We start from the raw sequence: 19,972 nt of genomic DNA, 5'->3' as shown, positions 1-19,972 counted from the left end.
AACAAGGCATTGACTTATGCTAGGTGAAGATTTGGTCCTTTGATTTCTAATCAGAATGACTATGTTAAGTAGAGAAGCAATACCTCCGTACCACGCTTGCTCAGCTGGAATTATCTGTACACATTAGTCATGCTGCTTAAACACAGCCACAGCGATGACTGTCACTGGCACCTGCCACCGCTCGGCTCGTCGCTGCCACCCAAGATTCCCAACCCACAAAGACACAATCTGCCGGCTGATTTTCGGTGCTCTACAAGCCATTTTATCTCTCTGCTTCAATGACTCTAGAAGTACGTGTCAGCATCAACAGGAATTTGTACCTAGGAGAAAACGAACTGCAGCAAAGGCATGTGCCACTAACAGTATCATAGCCCTGGGGCTACAGATATGGAAGAGATCACCGTGTGCCACGCCACGTCCGAAAGGCTGGGAAAGGAGGTTTCTTTCTTTTGCTGTTTTCTATTTTTTCAGCCAGACGGAGATGCAGTGAAAATTCAGCACGTACAGAAACGGGGTAGAGCAGCATGCTGCATTTCCTTGAGGCTCATCTAGCCTACAATCAGTGAATAAACTTGAGAAACACAGGCCAGTTCCCCACACGAGGTTCATTTTTAGCTTTTTCACCAATGAACCGCTGGTGCCATCGCTGCAGCTCCAGGACCGGGGCAGCTATCACTTACGACCGCACTCTGCTCTTCTGCGCTGCTGATAGTGGCACAGTGCAGACTTCCCTACGCAGCGTCAGCGAGGCACATAAACGTGGCCTAGAGAATAGCAAATTGGCTCCTCCTATTTGCATAAATCAACTCTCCGGGGTCCCTCAGGGTAAAGGCTGCCGCGTGTGCACATGTGTGCACGGCACAGTATTAACCCTGAGCTAACTCCAGAGGAGCTGAACAGCTACGACTCGGTGCAAGCCAAGGGGAGCTGGGGGCTCCTACCTGCTCAAAAAAAAAGGAAAAAAAAATCAAGAACCTAACTATATCCTCCAAATTTCTGTGCACATTTTCTTAACCACTCTGCTGAAATTTTAACTTCGCAGGCTGAAGACCTTTTGTAACACAGAGTCAAATTTGACTGTTTCCCTGGAACAATGCTCCCTTTGAGATACGCGGGTGAACATATGTGCTGCCTTCTTCCTCATCACCTCCCCTCAAGATGTTTTAATTCACAGTAGGATTATACAATCAGCTCATCTTATGACCAGCAACTTTTACTCAATCTGCATGCAAAGAGATGATTTTTATAACTCTTGTTCATTTTTATCTGTTTCATTGGAAACAAAATACTCAGCTAGAAAAATAAATCTTAGGCATTAGGTTAACCAATTAAATCACATACAAAAATTCTCTGTGTAATCCCAGCTCCAAAAAAAAAATATATCAGCTTGGCCACTAAACCAAAATAAAATAAAGATTTAAAATAAAATGAGATAATAAAATAAAATAAAATAAAATCCCCCCCCAACCAGGCCTTCATACATGGCATAGGAAATCCCATAAACATTCCATTCCACTTGAAAGAGCAAAACACAAAGCGCTAGCCAGACCTAGAGCGGAATAAACTCAGGAATAAGGAACCATGCTAGACTATGTCAAGCTATACACATCACCCACTAATCAAAAACTTGTAGCATGTCTGTACTCCTCAGCTGGCTGCAACTACCATGGTATCTCACAAGAGAGCAGCTCTGTAAAGATCATGTGGGGTGCTCTTTTTACAGCTCTCATTTCAGAACAAGCTATTGGTATTGCTGTTTCCAGTTCAGAGTGATGAACTTGGGACAGGTTTGGATTGTTTTTCAAAAATATTTAGTGTCTGCAACATCTGCTAACCTCACATCGTGCTGGGGAAAGCTAGAGATTTCTAAAAGTGAGGCTAAATGTCCTTAGGAAAAATTAAAGCACCAAAATACTCAACAGCCACTTGGAAGTGGCTTGCCACTGGGGTTTTGTGGATCCACCTTTGCACCTTAAACACTGTCTGGAATGCAATATAGATTTAAACAGATTTAAGCCTAAAAGCACTGTTGGGTTGAGCCATGGCTGGTTAGCTCTTCTCTGAGTTTTGATAACAGGTTTTTTTCCAATGCGAACTGGCACCCAGTCACTCAGGCTGTTTGCAAGTTGGCTCATTTTCAACCCCTTTTTATGCCACAACTTCCTAGATTTTAAGGCCAAACAAAAATACTACTTCCATTTACTGTGACTAACAGTATGCAACAATCTCCTTCAGTTAACACTGTACTGAGCCTGACAAATTTGTCTAACAGTTATTTCTCATAAGCCACTGCAGACGGAGATGGACAATTTCTCGGCTTCATAACAACACCAGCATCCAAAGGACCCTGAGCAACTAGGGCAGGAAAGTTTTACTAAGTGGCTACAACAGTGCTAAAAAGATGATGGTAGCTAACACTTAGTTCGTGTTTTCACTTCAGTTCAAATCACTTCATATTTCACAGCGTGCAGTATAAGTGTGGACACCCAGCAAGGTTCACAGATAAAGTCAGAAATGTCAGCCTGAGCTTGTTTCATCATCTGAAGACAAACCACTCTGCCTATGGTGGAGGGGAAAAAAACCCCAACACCACAGAAAAAACCCATGCCCTTCTGCCCTCCACACTCGGGCAAGACCGTATATGTTCCTGCCAGGAAGAGCCCACCACAAGATGCTGCTGTGCATTTCAGAGAGAGAGCGGAGCCTTTCAGACTGCGCTTTTGGAGGAGAACGGTGTAGCCTCACACATCTGTTTTACTGACAGTTTGGGCCAGGGCACCACAAAAACAAACAAACAAACAAACAAACAAAATCTCATGGGTTTTCAGTGAGGCCCATCCTTCCCTGACAGCCTGCCTGGATGCACTCACACTAGAGGCAGTATGGCAGGAGCAGGAAGGTGGAGAGAGCAAACTCCTCGGTATCTCCCTGTCGGACAGTCCCCTCAAAATGCAGCTTCCCTACGTCATCCAGGGACCTCAGGTAAAGCACAACTCCAGCTCCTTAAAGCCTGACTTCAAAGGACTTTGCAGCAAGCCCCCAGCAGCATCTCCCTTTCTTGTGAGTATTTTAACAAAAGAAATGTGAAATCCTACCAAACCTCTTGGAAGGTGCCAGGCCAAGGAACAGGATGTTCCCATCACCATTTTCATTTGATTTTGGCTGACAGCAATGAAACTGAAGTGCACACTGGTCTTCCAGTGCAGCAGCCTGGGGCTAGCAACAGTCTCAATGCTTAAGAAAGGTGGAAAAAGATCCAGCAAGCTAGCAGAAGAGCATCAAGAATTGCACGTGGCTGTCAGATATGTGAACGTATCTAGTTGTACCTACCCAATGTACTGACATGCCAGAGAAGGAGGGCTGGAGGTTTAGAGCCCAAGACGTGATCAGTTACCCTCTCTCCTCCCAAAGGGCTCCCTCTTAGCTCCAAACGGAACATCAAAGAGGCCTCACAATTTCCTTATCTCCTCCAGCATGCTCCCTGGCCTGTGTCAGGATGCCTGTTCATCTAACCAGACTCCCAGAAAGGCTGTGCTAGCTTTCTGCACTTCCTTATCTCTGCCATACAGGGCTCTGCCCCTGGGCTACCTTGCACTCTCTGCCTACTTTGTGACAGTGGCAGCTGGGGGACAACCAGGCTGATGGTGGAGATCCCCGGAGGGAGCATGACCGAGGGCTCCCCTTGACACAGGAGCACAGCTAGATCCCTCTGTGGCATCCCAAGACCAGCGGACGGGAGAGCAGCGAGCCAGCTGCCATTTCTCAGTCCCACCATTTTTTTTTGGTGGTTTGGAAGCTCACACTTGGAAAATTGTGCCCCTGACAAAAAGGCTCCAGGGCAGCTCAGGCACTTCCATGAGGTGAAACAGCCCATCTAGAATTACAGAACGGTTGAGGTTGGAAGGGACATTTAAACATCATTGAGTTCGACCTACATGCTCAAGCCGGGTCACCTAGATCAGGAGATCTCCCCAAACATCTGGGAGATCCGTGACACGATGGCCATGTTGACCCCAGGAGAACTCTTCTGAGTGCCCTGGGAGCCAGCAGAGGTGACAGAGTAACCTCTCCCTTCTGCGTCAAGGATGTGGCATTAGCCTGCAGCTTTTAAAGGGACGCAGGAACCGTCACAAAATGGTACCAGTCTGATGATTAGCTGCCCTGGAATGCCTGGGCCCACTAGCTTCAATAGTAACCCTGCTAGCTATTATCTCTGAAGGACGCTCGTTATAGAAAATCATGTCCCTCTGCCAAGTTTTCATGTCTCACTATTTTTGGAATGACACACACAGGCTCTGTGCCTCAGCAATTGTCAGCAGAGCCGCATGGGAAGCAAATCCATATAATGATCAGACTAACAGAGACAGCGCTGGAAACAGCATTGCCTGGGGGACGGTCCCCTGAAAGCACCCTATGGTCATGAGGAGAAAAAGGATAAGGGCAATAAACATAAAATGCAGAAACCTCTAACCACTGCCATTTGACACCATTTGCATGGGAAGCTGATCTCCCCCAGCCTTTTTCATTGTCATGCATGAGAGTCAAGACAAAAGGATTTAAAAGCAAACCACCTGTGCAGGAAGAATGGCTCCTAAACCCCAAAGAACACAGGATCTACTTATTTAAACTCATTTTAATTAAAACATTCCACAATCTACATTCCCCAGGATTAAATTCCTGACTTAACTATTTGCACATACAGCCTCTTTCACCCGTTCCAGGACTGTATCGTTGAGGTGTTGGATGACACCAATGTCAGGTAAACAGAAACAAGCATTTTTTGGTGCTTGTGACCCCTAACACAGAATCCGAGATTATCCGCAGGTCAGCCGCAGCACCTGTCAGCAACTCGCAGATTACTGCGGTGGGAGCATAATCCCCTCTGGCACTAAAGGATGAGTCTCAGGCCCTAGAAAAAGCAGAGGTAAATGGCTTGGGCAAGGCTGAAAGTACCCAAAGCAAGACATTCATTAAAAAAAAAAAAAATCTAAGATCCATCTCAACTTGCGGTGAGCAAGGGAGACCTCACTCAGGTGGAGCTGGAACTGGACCTAAATTCACCCCCTGCAAGGGAACAGCACACTCCTTCCCTTTGCAGGAAAGGCATCTGGATGTGCAGTCTGAGAAACTGCCCCCCTCCTGTCCCGTCAGTGCACGGGTCCTGCCCAGCCCTGAGCATACACAGGGCCACATCCAGCCTGCTCTGCTGCTAATTCCTCCTCTCTAGGCTCCACAGACTGTGACCTACCAGGCGGAGACAACATTTGTAGCTCCTACCACCTAGCGGCTGCAATCTCTCTCTGTACGACAGCAAGAAGGCCGTGTTGAGGTCAGGCAGCCTCAGCCCACCATGGGCAATTAAACCAGCCCTTGCTGGTGTGTATCACTTATACTGCAACCGAGACTAAGGGCCACACAAAACAGAGGTGCCACAGAGGCGGCACAAGAAATCAGAAACCTTTCTGAAAATGATCGGCAACTGATGTAAGCATGGGAGAACCTCCGCCAGCTCTAACCAGGCAAGCAAAAGTAGCAGCAACATGGATTAACTCAAGCAACGCACTGCTACTGCTGGTACTTGTGCCAGCTCAGCTAACGCTAGATTACTAGCGCCACACGACACCGCACTGTGCAGCACAGACATGCCCTAGGCTGTCTAAGTCAGCCCTAGGCTGTTTAAGTCAGAGCAGTTTGCTGGTTAGGGTGCAATATTATACAGGAGTCTGAATTCAAGCAGATCTAGATCCACCCAAGTCCTCAAAACACCTCTGATCACTCTGTCTTCTGAGTACTGCAGTATTTCAGCCACTTCCGAAGTCCCCCCTTTCCAGTTCCCCCAGTCTCCTTTTGAAATGGGGGGGGGGGGGGGGCCACTGGACACCTGTATTTTGGGTACAGCCTCAGCAGCATGAAGCAGAGGGGCTAATGACTTCCCCTGACCTTCTAAAGCAGCCCAGGACGTAGTTAGCCTTACTCGCAATGAGACTGCGCTGCTAGCTCATACTCAACTTTTTCATAATGTGAACCCTTAATACCACATTTCCAGAGCTTGGGCTGTAAGTGAGATATGTGTGATATCATTTCCATGTAATTACAAGTGAAACTAAGTATTGTTTTGTATAAACATCCACCCAACTGCAAACATGAAAGTGCTTTGGTATTTTAAATATGGCTGCAGGACGACATTTTAAGTAGTTAGTCCTTTATTTAAAAAGAATATATATATACACATATTTTTTATATATATAAATATATAATATAAATATATAAATATAAATATAAATATAAATATAAATATATTTTTTATATATATAAATATATATATATTTTCTCCCAAAGTAGTATTAACAGAGGGGATAAAAATGCTATGGAAAAAAAAGAACATAAAGCCTAAGTACTCTATCATTACTACCAGTTAGCCCTCCTGGGAGGGCTCTGTCCAACAAATACCCTACTATTGCAATCATTTCTCTATTATAGCAAAGGGATTTAAACTATGCTTTTATAAGCAACTTAAATCTGGTTATTCTGGATTGAGGTGGGTATCACTGAGCGCAGAACGCAGACAAAAGATGTGATGAGCCACATTAGTCTGAAATCTATTTTTGCTTTTGCAAATGCCTCTCTTGCTTTTGGTTTTATTATTGGCGGGAAGCAGATAACGAAACAACATGGGATGCAGAGAATCGGAGGAACCTGGAAAAGACTGGACCTAGCAGGGTCCGGCCATTACAAGCACCACTCCCTTTCAGAGACTGACCAAGCATGCATTCAGGGTGGCAAGGGCTGGGAGTTTTTCCTGTCTGCTGCTCTGATGAGAAGCTGTTCCAGAAATTCCAGTTCTGAACTGTTCTACTGTTTAACAACTTCCTTTTCATTTCCAGTCTAACTGTATCCATAGCTGGTCTAGACTATTTAATCTTACCCAGCATCTTGACAGCTGTGTTCCCTCCTTAGTGTTTGACATCTGCAGACATCAATCAGATCCTCTTTTTGCTTTCAATTTGCTAGTCTAAACAGGCTAAGTTCTTCCTGTTTTTTCCTTTGCAAAAGACTCTTCAATTACCTCATCAGCCCAGTAAATCTTCTCTGCACCCCTAGCAGACTGCATTCATTTTTTGAACATGAAGATAGTATTGGTACAGTGACCTTAAGTCTTCTCTAACTGCCCTTAAAATACTCTATACAGCCCAGGAGTGAATTTGCTATTTTCACATCTACATTGCAGTTTGCTAAATAAAGCCATAGTAAAGAGCAAAGCAACGAGTTGCAAAATATGCTGCTATCCCAGGTCTGAGCTCAAACAGCATACAATACTGAGCATTTTGGAAATTTTACATTAGATCTTCAATAAGGCTATTAAAATTTGGGCCTTATGTCTTGATGTTATGAAACCAAAAGGAGTTTCCTTGGTTACAGGTGACAACAGTGAGGTTTAAGTTTTGTTTCTGACATACAGCATGGCTCAAAGCAAAACAACAAGAAAAAAACCCTAATTTCTACTACGTGAGTCTACCCCAAGGGCTCCGCCCTAAGCGAGCTCCATTCTTTAACTCCGTAGCTGGCTGTTGCATCACCCCAGCGAGAAGAGAAACAGGTGGGTGGCAGGATGCATTTATCTGCCTCTTTTTGAAGGTTTGGGGTTCATGAAGGAGGATTGAAGCCACAACTAAGAGACAAGTTTCTCCTGCCTTCTCTAAGAGGAAGGCAAGCTCTATTAGCATTTAGCAATGGACAAAAAGCAACAGGGAAGGAGCCTGGACAATATGGAAGCACTACACTGCAGAAGAGGCTCTGGTCTTAATAACAGCTCAGCTCGGGGACTCCCAAACTTACCTTGCTCAGATACTAGCATGGTCTCCATCACAGCCACACTCCACCACCCACACCAGCAACAAGCTCCCACCCACATGCACACACAAGAAGAGGCTCTAAACTGGGCTCTGAGCATGTGATAAGCATTCCTGAGTGAAGGACTACACAAGTGGCAGCAATGCTATCATTCGCCCTATCCACATGATAAGAAATACCAGCTGTATTTCTTATATATCAGCATATATATTTCTTATTATACTTTTCTTGTATATCAGCAGTCCAATTCAGGGTCCACTTATATCTGGAAGATCCTTTCCAGGAGCCCCACAGGGATGTTTCATTCATATCCCCTGTGTCCTGAGCAGTATACAAAGACTGGGTAGATACAGGAGGCTACCCCTGATTTTAAGTACAATTCACTGAGTTTGCAGATAATACAATGCAAATGCAGTACTACCAAAGTTCAGGCAGCAGGACAGTGGGGCCTAAGATCACAGCAACTGGAGGACACTGCAGGTTTGTAGGCATTTATACATACGCCTTCAGAAACACTGAAAAGGAGAGACTGCTTCTAAGGAAGACACACACAAAAAAAGTCTTCCTGTTATTACCATTTTGTTAGGGAGCTTAGAACAAGCCAGGATTTTGTCTGACAAATGCACGTGCATCAGCAGATGCGAGCAGTGGAACATGCCAGAGTGCTTTGTTCACCCGTGAGCAGAGAGCTGTCTCCTGGGTCTATGGTGGATGTCTGTATAAGGGGGGAACAAGTATATGGGTAAGTGCCTCTGTCCTGAACACACCAGCCAGCATCAGGAGGAGGGCTGTCCACTGCCCAGGCTGTGCAAACCTCACTGTACTTACAGGGGTCTGGAAGCAACAGTAGAGCTTGGTAAGGAATGGGTGGCTCCTTGCTAAGGACAGGATGCGTTTCTCCGTCATGGTGCATTCAACATCGTCATCTTGAAGAATGACGTCCTTCTTCAGCACCTTCACCGCATAGAGCTGCCCGCTCTCTTTCATCTTGGCAAGCATCACCTAAGTGAAAGAGAGGGAGTGAATCGCAAGGGCTGAGGCTTCTGCCTCTACAGGTGGCAGAGCCTCTTACACCTTCTCACCCTAGAAAGGTCAGTCATCTCATGAGCAGACTTGTGTTTGTAAGTGAGTCAACCTGTTAGCACGGGAAGCAGCGTACAATCGATGACGCATATGCTACTGACTGCAGCATGCTTCTGCAGAGAGAAGTGCCCACACACATTGCTTTGAGGTGGCTGAAGCTTGTCTACTGCCAGCAGAAACCCTGTCCCAGGGCAAACCCTACAAGCAGCAATATCTCTTTCCACTTCCCTCCTCAATTATCAGTTTCAAATGCACCGTTTCACTCTAGCTTTGAGGCAAAGCAGAGGAATGACCCCCCACACACACCTCACTGCATGTGAAGTCACTGCCTCGTTTCCTTTAAAGGAAATGATGCCCAAACGAGTGCTAATGCATACACTTGCAATTTATGCTATGGGCCCTGACATGCAGCTGTTCTCTTGGTTATTACTTTTTCGCTTTTTTGCAATGTCCAATTCGCTTTACTGTCAGCTTTACGTCTCCTCCCTTCCCTCCCTCTCACTAACAAGCCTCACAAAGCATACCCCACTGGATAGCTCACATACCACGTTATGAAATAACGTCACGTACCTTAGTAGCTTCTAAAATAAGAAATGTGGTATTCTCCCCAAGAGGCACAAATAATGCTCACCTTTCCAAAACTGCCCTTTCCCAGCACACGGAGGAAGGTTAAGTCTTTCATCCCAAGTTTGCTTCCTGAACTTTCACTAACATTGTCGCCATCTTTTAGGCTGCCTTTTCCCTGGTGTCTCAGAGCAGATCTTGAAACCAGTTTCTGCAGAGGAAAGTAAATAAATATCAGCATGCACAGAAATTGTACCTTACCCAGATTTGCAGAGGTGTTCACAAGCAGCCAGCCTACCAACCGGGGCATTTAGACCCTGTTCTGTTGCACTGTATGGCCACTGGAACAGAAAACCCATAAGTACAACCAGTACCCCACAGCTGCTGTATGTGACCAGCAGACCTTATCACCATGCAGAACTGTGCTGAGATGTCGAAACTAGCTCCTGGCCTGTGCATTTTAAGTTGTGAACCCACCGCACAGCAGATCCAAGAAGCAAACCTGCCTCTCCCCACCTTCTCTGCCTGGAAAAATAAGACAATGAATAAGAAAATCTGCAAATCTCCTACCCGATGTCAGAATGAGAGGGACTACAGCATTTCTGCAATATGAGAAGTGCTAGTGAGATCTAGACTCCAAACAGGTTTGATCTGATCCTCTTTCATTTTTACGTGATTTTAGGACTCTTGATCAAAGCCCATAGCATTCAGTGGGACCCAAATGACAAAATACTTTTCTTTCCCCACAGCTGGGCTGCTGGCTTCCTCCACTGCTGCAAATTCGACTGAGGGCTGTTCATTCCCACACCAGCAACGAGGTGCCTCTGTGCTTTCAGGAATTCTACCAGTATTAGCAAGCGTTTCTAGAGCACCTGTTTTTGCAGTATAGCAAGATCAAATGTAGTAAGACCAAGTTAATCTCCAGTGCCTTCTGCGCACGGCTCTCTACATAGGAGTGTGCATATAAGCCATAAGTATTACTCTGAACAGTCACACAGATTTCTTGAGCTCCATCTTGTGACCACTTTGGTGTAAAGCAAAATCCGCCCCTGCACAGGGAAACTTCTCATGGCCACAGCAATGGAAACCCCAGGCACATGGAGAGAACCAAAAACAGTTGGAACAGCACCTGACAAAACTCCTAAAAAATTCAAGCTTACAGCACATTCTGATCACTTAACTAGAGCCTTAAGCTCATAAATAATAAGAGACTGTTAAAAGGCTAAGCACAGATTTCTTTTTTTTTTTTTCTTTTTTTGTGATTTCACCTCCTTTTGATGTACAGGCTGTGCAAATGACAATTGCTAACAAGTGCCGATTTCTACAAAACCGAGAAGGGAGTGTGGGACCTGTGCTTCCCTGTAACAGTGACAAAGCTGAGAAGAGACCGAGGCTTCCCGTTGAGCACTGCTTGTGCTCTGGCTCTGGGCCGTGTACACAGAGAGTGCATTTGTATTTGGGGGAAGAACGAAGGCCTGAATTATATTGACCTTTACGTAGTTTGGGCTCCAATTCCCCTCTTATTTATGCCGAACAGATAAGGGTCAGTGGAGTTATACCACTGTGACACATAAGCAGACTACAGGTTAACCTTTATAAATTGAAGCCTCCGCCAGGGTCAAATTGGATACTGGATATTCACTTTCCAAGTGAAGTGTTTGCCAGAGGTCACAGACAGCAACAGCCTGCTGCTGCAGTCCGCTGCCCAACGCCTCTCACCCTGACTAAAGCCTCCAACTTCTCCTGCGCTTATGTGAATGGACTCAGTTGTAAATGCTTCGAAAGACAGGGCAAGGAGAAAAATAAATAAATAAATAAATAAAAGAAGGGGCAGGGGGGAACTCACCGAATTTGGAGAAATGCTGCCTGGCTGCAGGCCCATGCATGCCAAGGTTTTCGCAAGCTCCGCTGCGTTCACCCCACAGTTGGGTGCAACGTTGGCTTGACATCGGATGTGGACGTTCATTTTACAGACTGGAGGGGGGGACAGTGGTAGGGGCAGAAAGTTAAAGCAGACGAACAATTAGATGACTCGTAGAGAGTTACTGCTGACGAATAATGTAGTAAAGGTCCGTTCTGCTTCAGGACTCACACCCCTCTGGCTCTACCCTGTGTCTTTGAACTAAAGGGATATTTGCCAATGATCTCAGCAGAAACAAGACTAGGACACATATATGAGAATAAACTGCTGAAAACAGGGTGAGTATGTCCCAAACTCTCCAGGCAGGATGCCGAGTTGCTTGAGGCTATTCATAAGCACAAGTCAGTTTGTCAGGTATGTAAGGACCATTGCAGCTATGCCTGCAAGTGAAATTTGGCTTTATAATGCCACAGAACTAGCAACACACTTCCCAAGCATTTGCAGCTATCTAAATTTTAGAGACACATTATTCAGTGGGAAAATAAACTCTCTTGCTCTCGCTCTCAGACACACATACACCCTCTTGTGGGAGAGGACGGCAAATGGAGACGGTTTGTTACCCACATGATTTCGCAGTCTGGATCACTGAAACCAAAGCATAACACCAGGACACGCTTTGTCACCAGTTAACAGCGTGACAGACAGGGGAGTCACCCTATATCAATGCCTTTTTTCTCCTTGGATGACTTTTTGTTGCCTTATCTCATTAGCTGAGAAAAAGCGTTCAGGTAAAGAGAAAAATTAATGCAGAAAGCAACAATACCCAGGAGTATTTTCAACAAAGCAAGTGAAGCAGAACTGTTGAAAGTGCAAGAGTCCTTTCTGAAGCCTGAGATAAAAGAGTAGATGGACATTTTTTGCAGCTCCTGCAAAGATGAATATTCATTGCTTGGCCTTCTCTTAGAGGCTACAGAAATCAAGCCCACACAGTGCACCAAGAGTCTAAAAATATATGTATGTTGCTAAAAGAGCACAGTAAGAAGCCACTCACTTTTACACTGTAGGCCCTGCCGCATAATTCCCCAGAGCAAGGAGCCGCAGTGGTCACAGAAAGTGGGGACCTTGTAGTTGTGCACGCTGAACTTATGAGGAATGTTGATTCCAAATCTCTGTTCAGTCACCTGAGGCACCAAAAGAAAGGCACAGATTTAAACATTGAATTATATACAGAAATTCATGTTCATTTACATATGGACATTGAACTGCAAAGCTATGAATATAATTTCAACTCAGAAAATATCCCGACCCACTGCGGTTCACTTCTGGTGACCATTCTCTGACAAATCTCATCTCCAGCAAGTCTGCTCTGATTTACTTCCTGGACAGGCTGGAAAATCTGACAGAGCAGATTTTAAAAAAAGGGCTGCTTAGCCAATTCTAAATTCTTAAAACAACCTTAGAATTATGAAGTGTGGATTACCTCATCACGGACCTAACACATTTAAGTGCCAAATATAAATTATGCTTGCCAAATATAAATTATGCTAGGTACAGGATTTTGTAACTAACCAGTTTTCAAATGATTAATTTACATACCATGTGCAACCACATAACTTTTATGACAAATTGTTGATTTTATTGCATTTAATATAAATAGTTTTCCCAGCTCCTCTTAAATTTCTCATTCCTTTTCTCACCCTCCTTGTTATTAACAGCCTTTCATTTCAGGTCCACATTTAGCTTTATCGCTTGCTCTCATCCCCTTTTTAACCTTGCTCTTTTCCAACTGTGAATCATTCCGATCTCAAAGACACTTTAGAAAATGCTACATCAGCTGAAGCACCCATTCCAGTTAACCTCTTCCTTGCTTTCTATTTTGTGCCTCAACATGCAGATCCTGGAAGACTGACAGGCAAATCCACGGCTTAAAGAAAAGATAGAGTGCTAAATGCCGAGTTTAAAGTGAGCGGTGCCTCTTGAACTTTATCTTTTTTTAAAAAGTAGCTTAGATATTTTATAACCCCTTCCCAAACCTAAAAAGGGAGGGTGAGGAGGCTCACCATATAACTCATACTCCAGCCTTAAGCATACTAACTAATTTTCGCCTGGTTTGGCTAAGGGTCATTTTAAGAGGTCTAGCTCAGGAGTTCTGAGTAGAGAAATAATGAGCAAAGGCAGTTGCTTATAGGTACTGGAAAAGTTTTTGCATGGGATACAATGCAGAGCTACCTCATGACTATGAATACTTCACTTGAATTTTGCTCAGTTATTAAACCTTTTTTCAGTGGCAGAAATGAGACATGCAATGCACAGTGCAGTTTTTGATGAGGATGTTACTTGTGTCACATACAGCCAAAACTAACAGGGAAGAAAACCCTTGGAAACAAAAGTTATCCACAGGTTTCCTCATTACAATGCAACTTCATAGAGTTAAGGTGTGGAGCAAGGACTAAAAGGACACTTTAAACCACCAGAAAAGAAAAAAAGGCATAATGAGGACCAGTGGTTGGATTTTAAAGCCAGAGAAATTCAAATTAATAATCAGGCGCCAAGTTGTTTTTCTTCTGACAATGACACAGTTAACCATGGAAGCAAATTACTACGGAAAATGGTGGATTTGCCATTTTTGATGACTTCAGATGAAGACACTGTGCCTTCTCAAACTACGTGCTAGTCCAACCAATGACTGGAATTAACAGAGGAGCAGCCAGATCGATACTGCATGATCTGTATTACACGTGTTCCTATCCTTCTTCCTCACTTTTAAATCCATGAATGAAGATAACATAAAGAAGAGTGAATTTATTATATGAGAGCCCCTGCCAACCCACACAACCCTGAAGATTCATGAATTAGGATGATTTAAAATAACTAACGTGACTTTACCTTGAGATCTGTCTTGTTAGTATTGTTTTGGCACGTGCAAGCTGTAACAATTAGGTGATGACAGCGCTTGTGTACAACACAGGTGCATACTAGGAAATAAAAGAAGCATGCTGAAAAGAACTGTTGAAAAACTCAGAACACATCAAACCATCAGCTGGGCTCTTTAAGGCTCAACTACAACATCAGGGCACAGTAAAGATACGAAAAATAATCAGGGAGGCTTAGGATTTCCCAAATCTCCTAACAAATCTAGAGACATACCTCCACTCGTTGCAACAGAAATTCTGCACCAGATCATTTATAGAGCCTGGAAAATAGCTGCCTTTATAAAATACGGGTGATGCATACAGAAACAACACGGAAACTTCATAAATTAACCAAAAACTGCTGTTGAAATTATGCAGCGGAGAGTATTTCACACAACATACACAAGCTGTACTAGAGAACACAGGTCTGAGACATAGAAAGCCATCCAGTCATCTCGGTGGAGTTGCATCTCTTACTGTGGACACCCGAGCAAGCCCGGCCCAGGCTAGCCTATCATTAAAGCTCAGGGCAACACTTGCATCTGGGAAGCTGGATAACTGCAGCAGAACGGCTCCGTGTCCAGGCTAATCGGCTAGTCACTGTCAGGAGGATGAATCAGTCCTAGAGCAAAGTTACGCTGTCTCCAGGTCTAAAGCTGGCTTGGCTGGAATGAACTTGGATTCCTCCACTCCACTTCCCAAAGTGCACTGCAGACACTACCAAGGGCCACAGCTACTGTTTGTGCAAGGAGATTTTTGTAACGGAAACAGCGTGCAGATGTGCTGCAGGTTGCCACGCTATTCTATTTGTGGCTGACTCAAGCTTGTACTCACAAGGGTCTATCAATAACATTTACCTTCCCCCAGAGATGTTATGCAGTAGTTTTGTTTCTATGAGGCTTCCTTGCATATGAAGACACTAGCGCTCTAGTATATTGCACAAGAAACAGGATGTGTTAACAGGCTATTCTGAGCAAGCATGCACCTATGAAGCAAGTAAATCTGCTATCATACCACGGCAAAAGGGAAAGGGAGAACAATATTTAAGTGCAAATAGGCACCACATACATCTGTACAGCCATTCAGGCAAGCATGCTTTCAGACAGAAATGTTGCGCCATCCCACAAAGCTCTCCTTTGAAGTCACATCCCCAATTTCACTTTGTTTAACTACACAGGAACAGAAAGGAAAGAGGGGGCCATCCCAGTAGGCTACCTGGTGTCGCAGCTGGGCACTGTCGTGGTGATCGCTCAAGCCTAGCTGGGAGCTGCACATACTCAACAACTCACTGGATCTACACAGGAGCAAAACTGTGGTGGAACATCGCAACCAGACCTAGGTGTTCGCACGAACACAGATGATTGCTCCTGCGTGCATGCAAGCCATCAGCCTGACAGCTGCTAAAATGCACAATTTTGGCAGGCTGGGGGAGGAAGACAAATGGTAACTAAAGAGCAGCTTGTAACTACAGGACGTCTCAGCAGCATGGGAACGCACTGCCGAAACAGTAGAGCCCCCCCATACATAGTGCGGGAGCAGAGCACCTTACCTTGGCACTGGTATCCCTGCTTCCCAAATACGCCCCTGTTCAAAACAAAATATGAACATAACTTAATGTCACATAAAGCCAGCCTTTTTCCAGATCATTTCCAAAATAAGAACCAAAAGAAAAGAGGATCCCAACTGATCAGATCCCTGGGGCAAAACTGCCCAGAAATAATGGTGCAATTCAGTTTAAGGGTGTGTGAGTGTAACAGAGCACAGCCAGGGCTGTAGCTCACAGAGCAGGCTGTCAACATACATGTTATCCCCCATATTCCCCTTCACACTAGTTCCTGAAATACTTCATTCTATTACAACGCACACCACACTTAATAGACCGATCCCAACTGCCCACACCCTGTTATTATCTCTCCCACTCCATGCTCTTTCGAGACATACATAGGTTTTTCTCCCTGCTCTGCCTACTCCCCTACCTACATCCCCCCACACCTTACACCTCTGATGGCTTTTCTGTTCTCGGGCGTTTTCTCTCATCTTTCAAGAAACTGTTCTTGTCATTCTAATCTCACAGTCCCACTCATATGAACATTTGGAGTCTTTCTTTACATTGCTGAAATAACATCTACGCTTAAAAGCGAGGATCATTGCCCTATCCCTACACTCTCCCAGTTTGCTTCCAGCATCCAAGTTACTTCACATTAGCTCCAGCACCTCTTCAGTACGCACCAGTCTGCAAATGTACCCTGCTAATGCTGGTGGGCAGGGGGAGGCACTTCAACGGCCCTTGCTGAAGGGTCAGGGTAATTCAGGATCGGTGGCAGCGTGAGGGGCCCCCCCATGCCAAGGGACGGGGACCGCGGCTGGGCTGCGCGCCGCTGCCGTCTAGCCGTTCTTACCAGATGAACTCCCTGCAGTGCGAGCAGTACGTTGGCTGGCGCAGGTAGGTAGCCATGAACTTGTGCCCGTTCACCTGGTGCACTCGCCTTCGCATAGCCCGCTGGCGTTTCCGAGTGAGGTTCTTAAAAATGCGATCCCTCTGGAGGGTCCCTGCGCAAGAGGGAAAGAAAAAAGTACCAAAACGTTAATGTTATTATACATAACTATTAGGCACAATTATTATTATCCCTGGTTTTGCTGTGGTACAAAGTGCTTTCAAAGGCCATGATTACATCCCAGGTTTAGAAGTGGAGTGACCAACATCTAAAATGAGGAAAACATGCTTTCTTCACCTAGAAATAACTGCCTCTTCCCATCTTCCTCTTGCTCCTCTCCCTCACATGCCACTAACATGCCACTAACATGCCACTAACATGCCACTAACATGCCACTAACCCATTAATTCAAGCGGTAACCAGACGAGAAGCTCAAGCCTAATGAGTTATTACACCTCAGCTCTTGGGGAAATGCCTTCTGCAAATGTGCTTGCATGGATCTGACTGACCAGCCCAGCGGTGCAGCGTCCCGCTTGCTAAGCCAAAGCAGGCGCTTGCTCCATGAATGCCGTTTCCCCTCCTTCGGTATCCTCATGCTACACTTCCCTATAACCATTTGTAGCAATTTTGCTTCCCGTACTGGATAAAAGGGCACAGCCTAATTTCTCAACCACTATTAGTTCTTTGGTGTATGCCATCCTCAGCTTTCCTCAAAGGGCTCATTTTCCAAAGAGCTGATAACATTTTATAGTTCTTGAAAACAAGGCCTCAGAAACGGCCAGCATTCAGAAGCTGAATTGTCTCAAAATTTTTATTTTTTTTAACTGGGCTTAGTTTAGCCATATAATAATTTCCCAGCAAAGCTCAGCTTACACAAAACCAGTCACTCTTAAAACACAGAACTAAGCTCTGGATCAAGAAAGTGATTCGCACACGTCAGCAGGCATCTGACTTGAAAATCACTGCAGTCTGTTTTCTGGGTTCCCTGCACAGACCAGGTCAGGCTCATCTGAGCTCCTCAGATCAAAGCCTCATCTGGGACACTCTTGCCTCAGAGGAAAGAAACAAAATATGCAATTTTCAGCTTAGTTGCCTTCCCAAGGGTGACACCAGGCCTCACTTACAAATGCGTCCTGGGGACACATACTGGAGACTGCTACAGGAAAGTACCCACCACCGTACATACTCAGGACTTTTGTTTTCAGTGCAGACTGGTGCAAGACAAAAGCCAGAGGTTGCCAAAGTATTCTGCATGGGTACAACCACACAGGAGAAGACAGGCGGTCTGAAAACTTCCGAACCATCTGATCACCCCCCGAGCAGTCGCACAGGCGCAGCACCCAAGCACAGCTGCTACTGTCCCCCTTCACTTGCCCATCAAAAGGGAGTAGAGCATTTCTCTGCTTTCAGCTAGCTGTGTTGATTAAATGCTTTAGAAAGAGAGAGAGAAAAAAGAAAAAGAAGCCATCCCACATCACGGGCATGTTTCCTGGTCCTTTTTGTAGGAGCGGAGATAAGGGAAGCCATCCTGTGAGTACTGAACCCAGCCACTTCAAAGGGACGTGGGCCACATGGTATCTTCTGCTCAGTACTCTTGCCACACAGGTTTAGAAGAAAAGTCAGCCATAAAGCTCAGGCATGCTTTCTGCTCTACCCTTCCGGCCATTTGTGCACGTGTCCTTTCCGCAAGCACAAATGTGAAACTTCATACCCGATGACATAACTGTGACTTGAAGACAACTTGCAGTTATTTTTAAAAATGGAAACACACTATAAATTAGGATTTGCCCATTAAAATGAAAAAGGATGTGCTACGGCTGATCTTCAAAGAAACCCACTTTCTCCACTGCTGAGCTTCAAGCAACTGCTCAGAGAGACTGGCTTAGCAAAGTCTGCCCTTCTAGGGAAGTACTTAAATATGTGTTTAATTCTCACTGAAGTCAACAGGACTTAAGGGACTGCAGGAAATGCCAGACTGAATCAGAACATTGGTCCATCTAGTCCAGCACCCTGCGGCTGCCAGGGGGCAACCAGCAACACATGACAGCAAGATGGTGGGACCCTGCAGCTGTGAGATAATTCACCTCCTTCCCACACGCAAGATGTCTTTTTGATCTGCCAAAGCAAGAGCTGACACGAGGAGGTTTAATATCCCTTCCAAACATTCAATCGTCATTGCACAGTATCAACAGCCTTGTCATCTACCGTAGAAAACATGACTGAGGAAGACTTCAAGAGGTCAACCAGTTCATCCTTCTTCCCCAGAAGAGAAAGATCATGAGCCAATTCTTTCACTATGTCCAAACTTCCTGCAGCTTCGTGAGAGAGAGAGATAGAAAAAAAAAAAAGGCGGGGGGAGATTTCCTTATATTATTCTGGAATTTGCCCACCTTTAAATTCAAGCGAATATCTCCTTGATCTAGGTTTAAGCATATGCTTAAGTGTTTTTCTGGATCAGGGCCAAACCCCAAAACTTGCAGAGTATCCTGCCTTGGCGCTGAGCACGTACAGCAGGACTTCCCAGGAACGGAAGGGAAGAGACGGGTCTGTAGGCGGGCAGTGAGAGCACGAGTAAATCACCTAAAGATGCACCCCGGTTAGCAGCTGCCTTTGCATCAGCTGCTCCATTAGAAGCCCAGCAGCTGATGCCTTTTAAGTTCATGCACTCACATTTAGCAGAATTTGAAGAGAATATGTTCTCAATTTAGCCCATGTCATTCCTGTTTTCCTTACGGTTTCATTCAGGGATCAGCATGGAGTAAATGCCCCCCGGGTGCTCTTCCATGCAGCGAGCAGCCCACACGCGGCAGAGAGCAAAGCAGCCCGGTGCCCCAGGAACGCGGGGCTCCTGCGGAGGGGACGGAGGGGGACTTGGCCGTGCGCCCCTAAGCTCTGCCTGCTTTCGGAAAGCCTGCGCTTCTGAAACAGTTCAGGAAGGCCAAACGGTGACGGCCCCACTCGGGGAGCGGAGACATCAATGCTTCATCTCTTGGTAAGACAATGCTAAGTCAGCTCACAGCTCCAGTTAACTACAGCACATGCCAGAAAAGGTGGGTTTAGGGTGTTTGGTTGTTTTTTTGTTTTTTGTTTTTTTGGCATCATTTGCATTTAAAACATTCCTCAAACTTCACATTTTCCCACACTACTCTGCTGCATTTCCCTGCCAAGTTCTTCCAGTGCCACACGCCTGCCCAGGTGACCCTCACCCATGCTTGCATTCGCCTGCCCAGGTGACCCTCACCCATGCTTGCATTCGCCTGCAAATT

General features: G+C 45.4%; 1 protein-coding gene across 1 annotated transcript in view; it reads right to left on the bottom strand.

Moving 5' to 3' along the window:
- The window catches only part of PRKCH (protein kinase C eta), a 119,564-nt gene that overhangs the window by 53,051 nt on the left and 46,541 nt on the right, over positions 1–19,972 (bottom strand). Inside the window, exons 3-9 of the mRNA XM_026114428.2 lie at positions 16,671–16,821; positions 15,821–15,855; positions 14,246–14,334; positions 12,411–12,540; positions 11,345–11,472; positions 9,566–9,709; positions 8,680–8,853 (exon numbers count right to left, since the gene is read on the bottom strand). Coding sequence (XP_025970213.1) covers positions 8,680–8,853; positions 9,566–9,709; positions 11,345–11,472; positions 12,411–12,540; positions 14,246–14,334; positions 15,821–15,855; positions 16,671–16,821 — 851 coding nt within the window. The remainder of the gene's footprint in view (positions 1–8,679; positions 8,854–9,565; positions 9,710–11,344; positions 11,473–12,410; positions 12,541–14,245; positions 14,335–15,820; positions 15,856–16,670; positions 16,822–19,972) is intronic.

The sequence above is a fragment of the Dromaius novaehollandiae genome, chromosome 5 (assembly GCF_036370855.1).
Source record: "Dromaius novaehollandiae isolate bDroNov1 chromosome 5, bDroNov1.hap1, whole genome shotgun sequence".
Lineage (NCBI taxonomy): Eukaryota > Metazoa > Chordata > Aves > Casuariiformes > Dromaiidae > Dromaius > Dromaius novaehollandiae.
The sequence above is the reverse complement of the archived record's forward strand: the minus strand, read 5'-3'. Positions and strand labels throughout refer to the sequence as shown.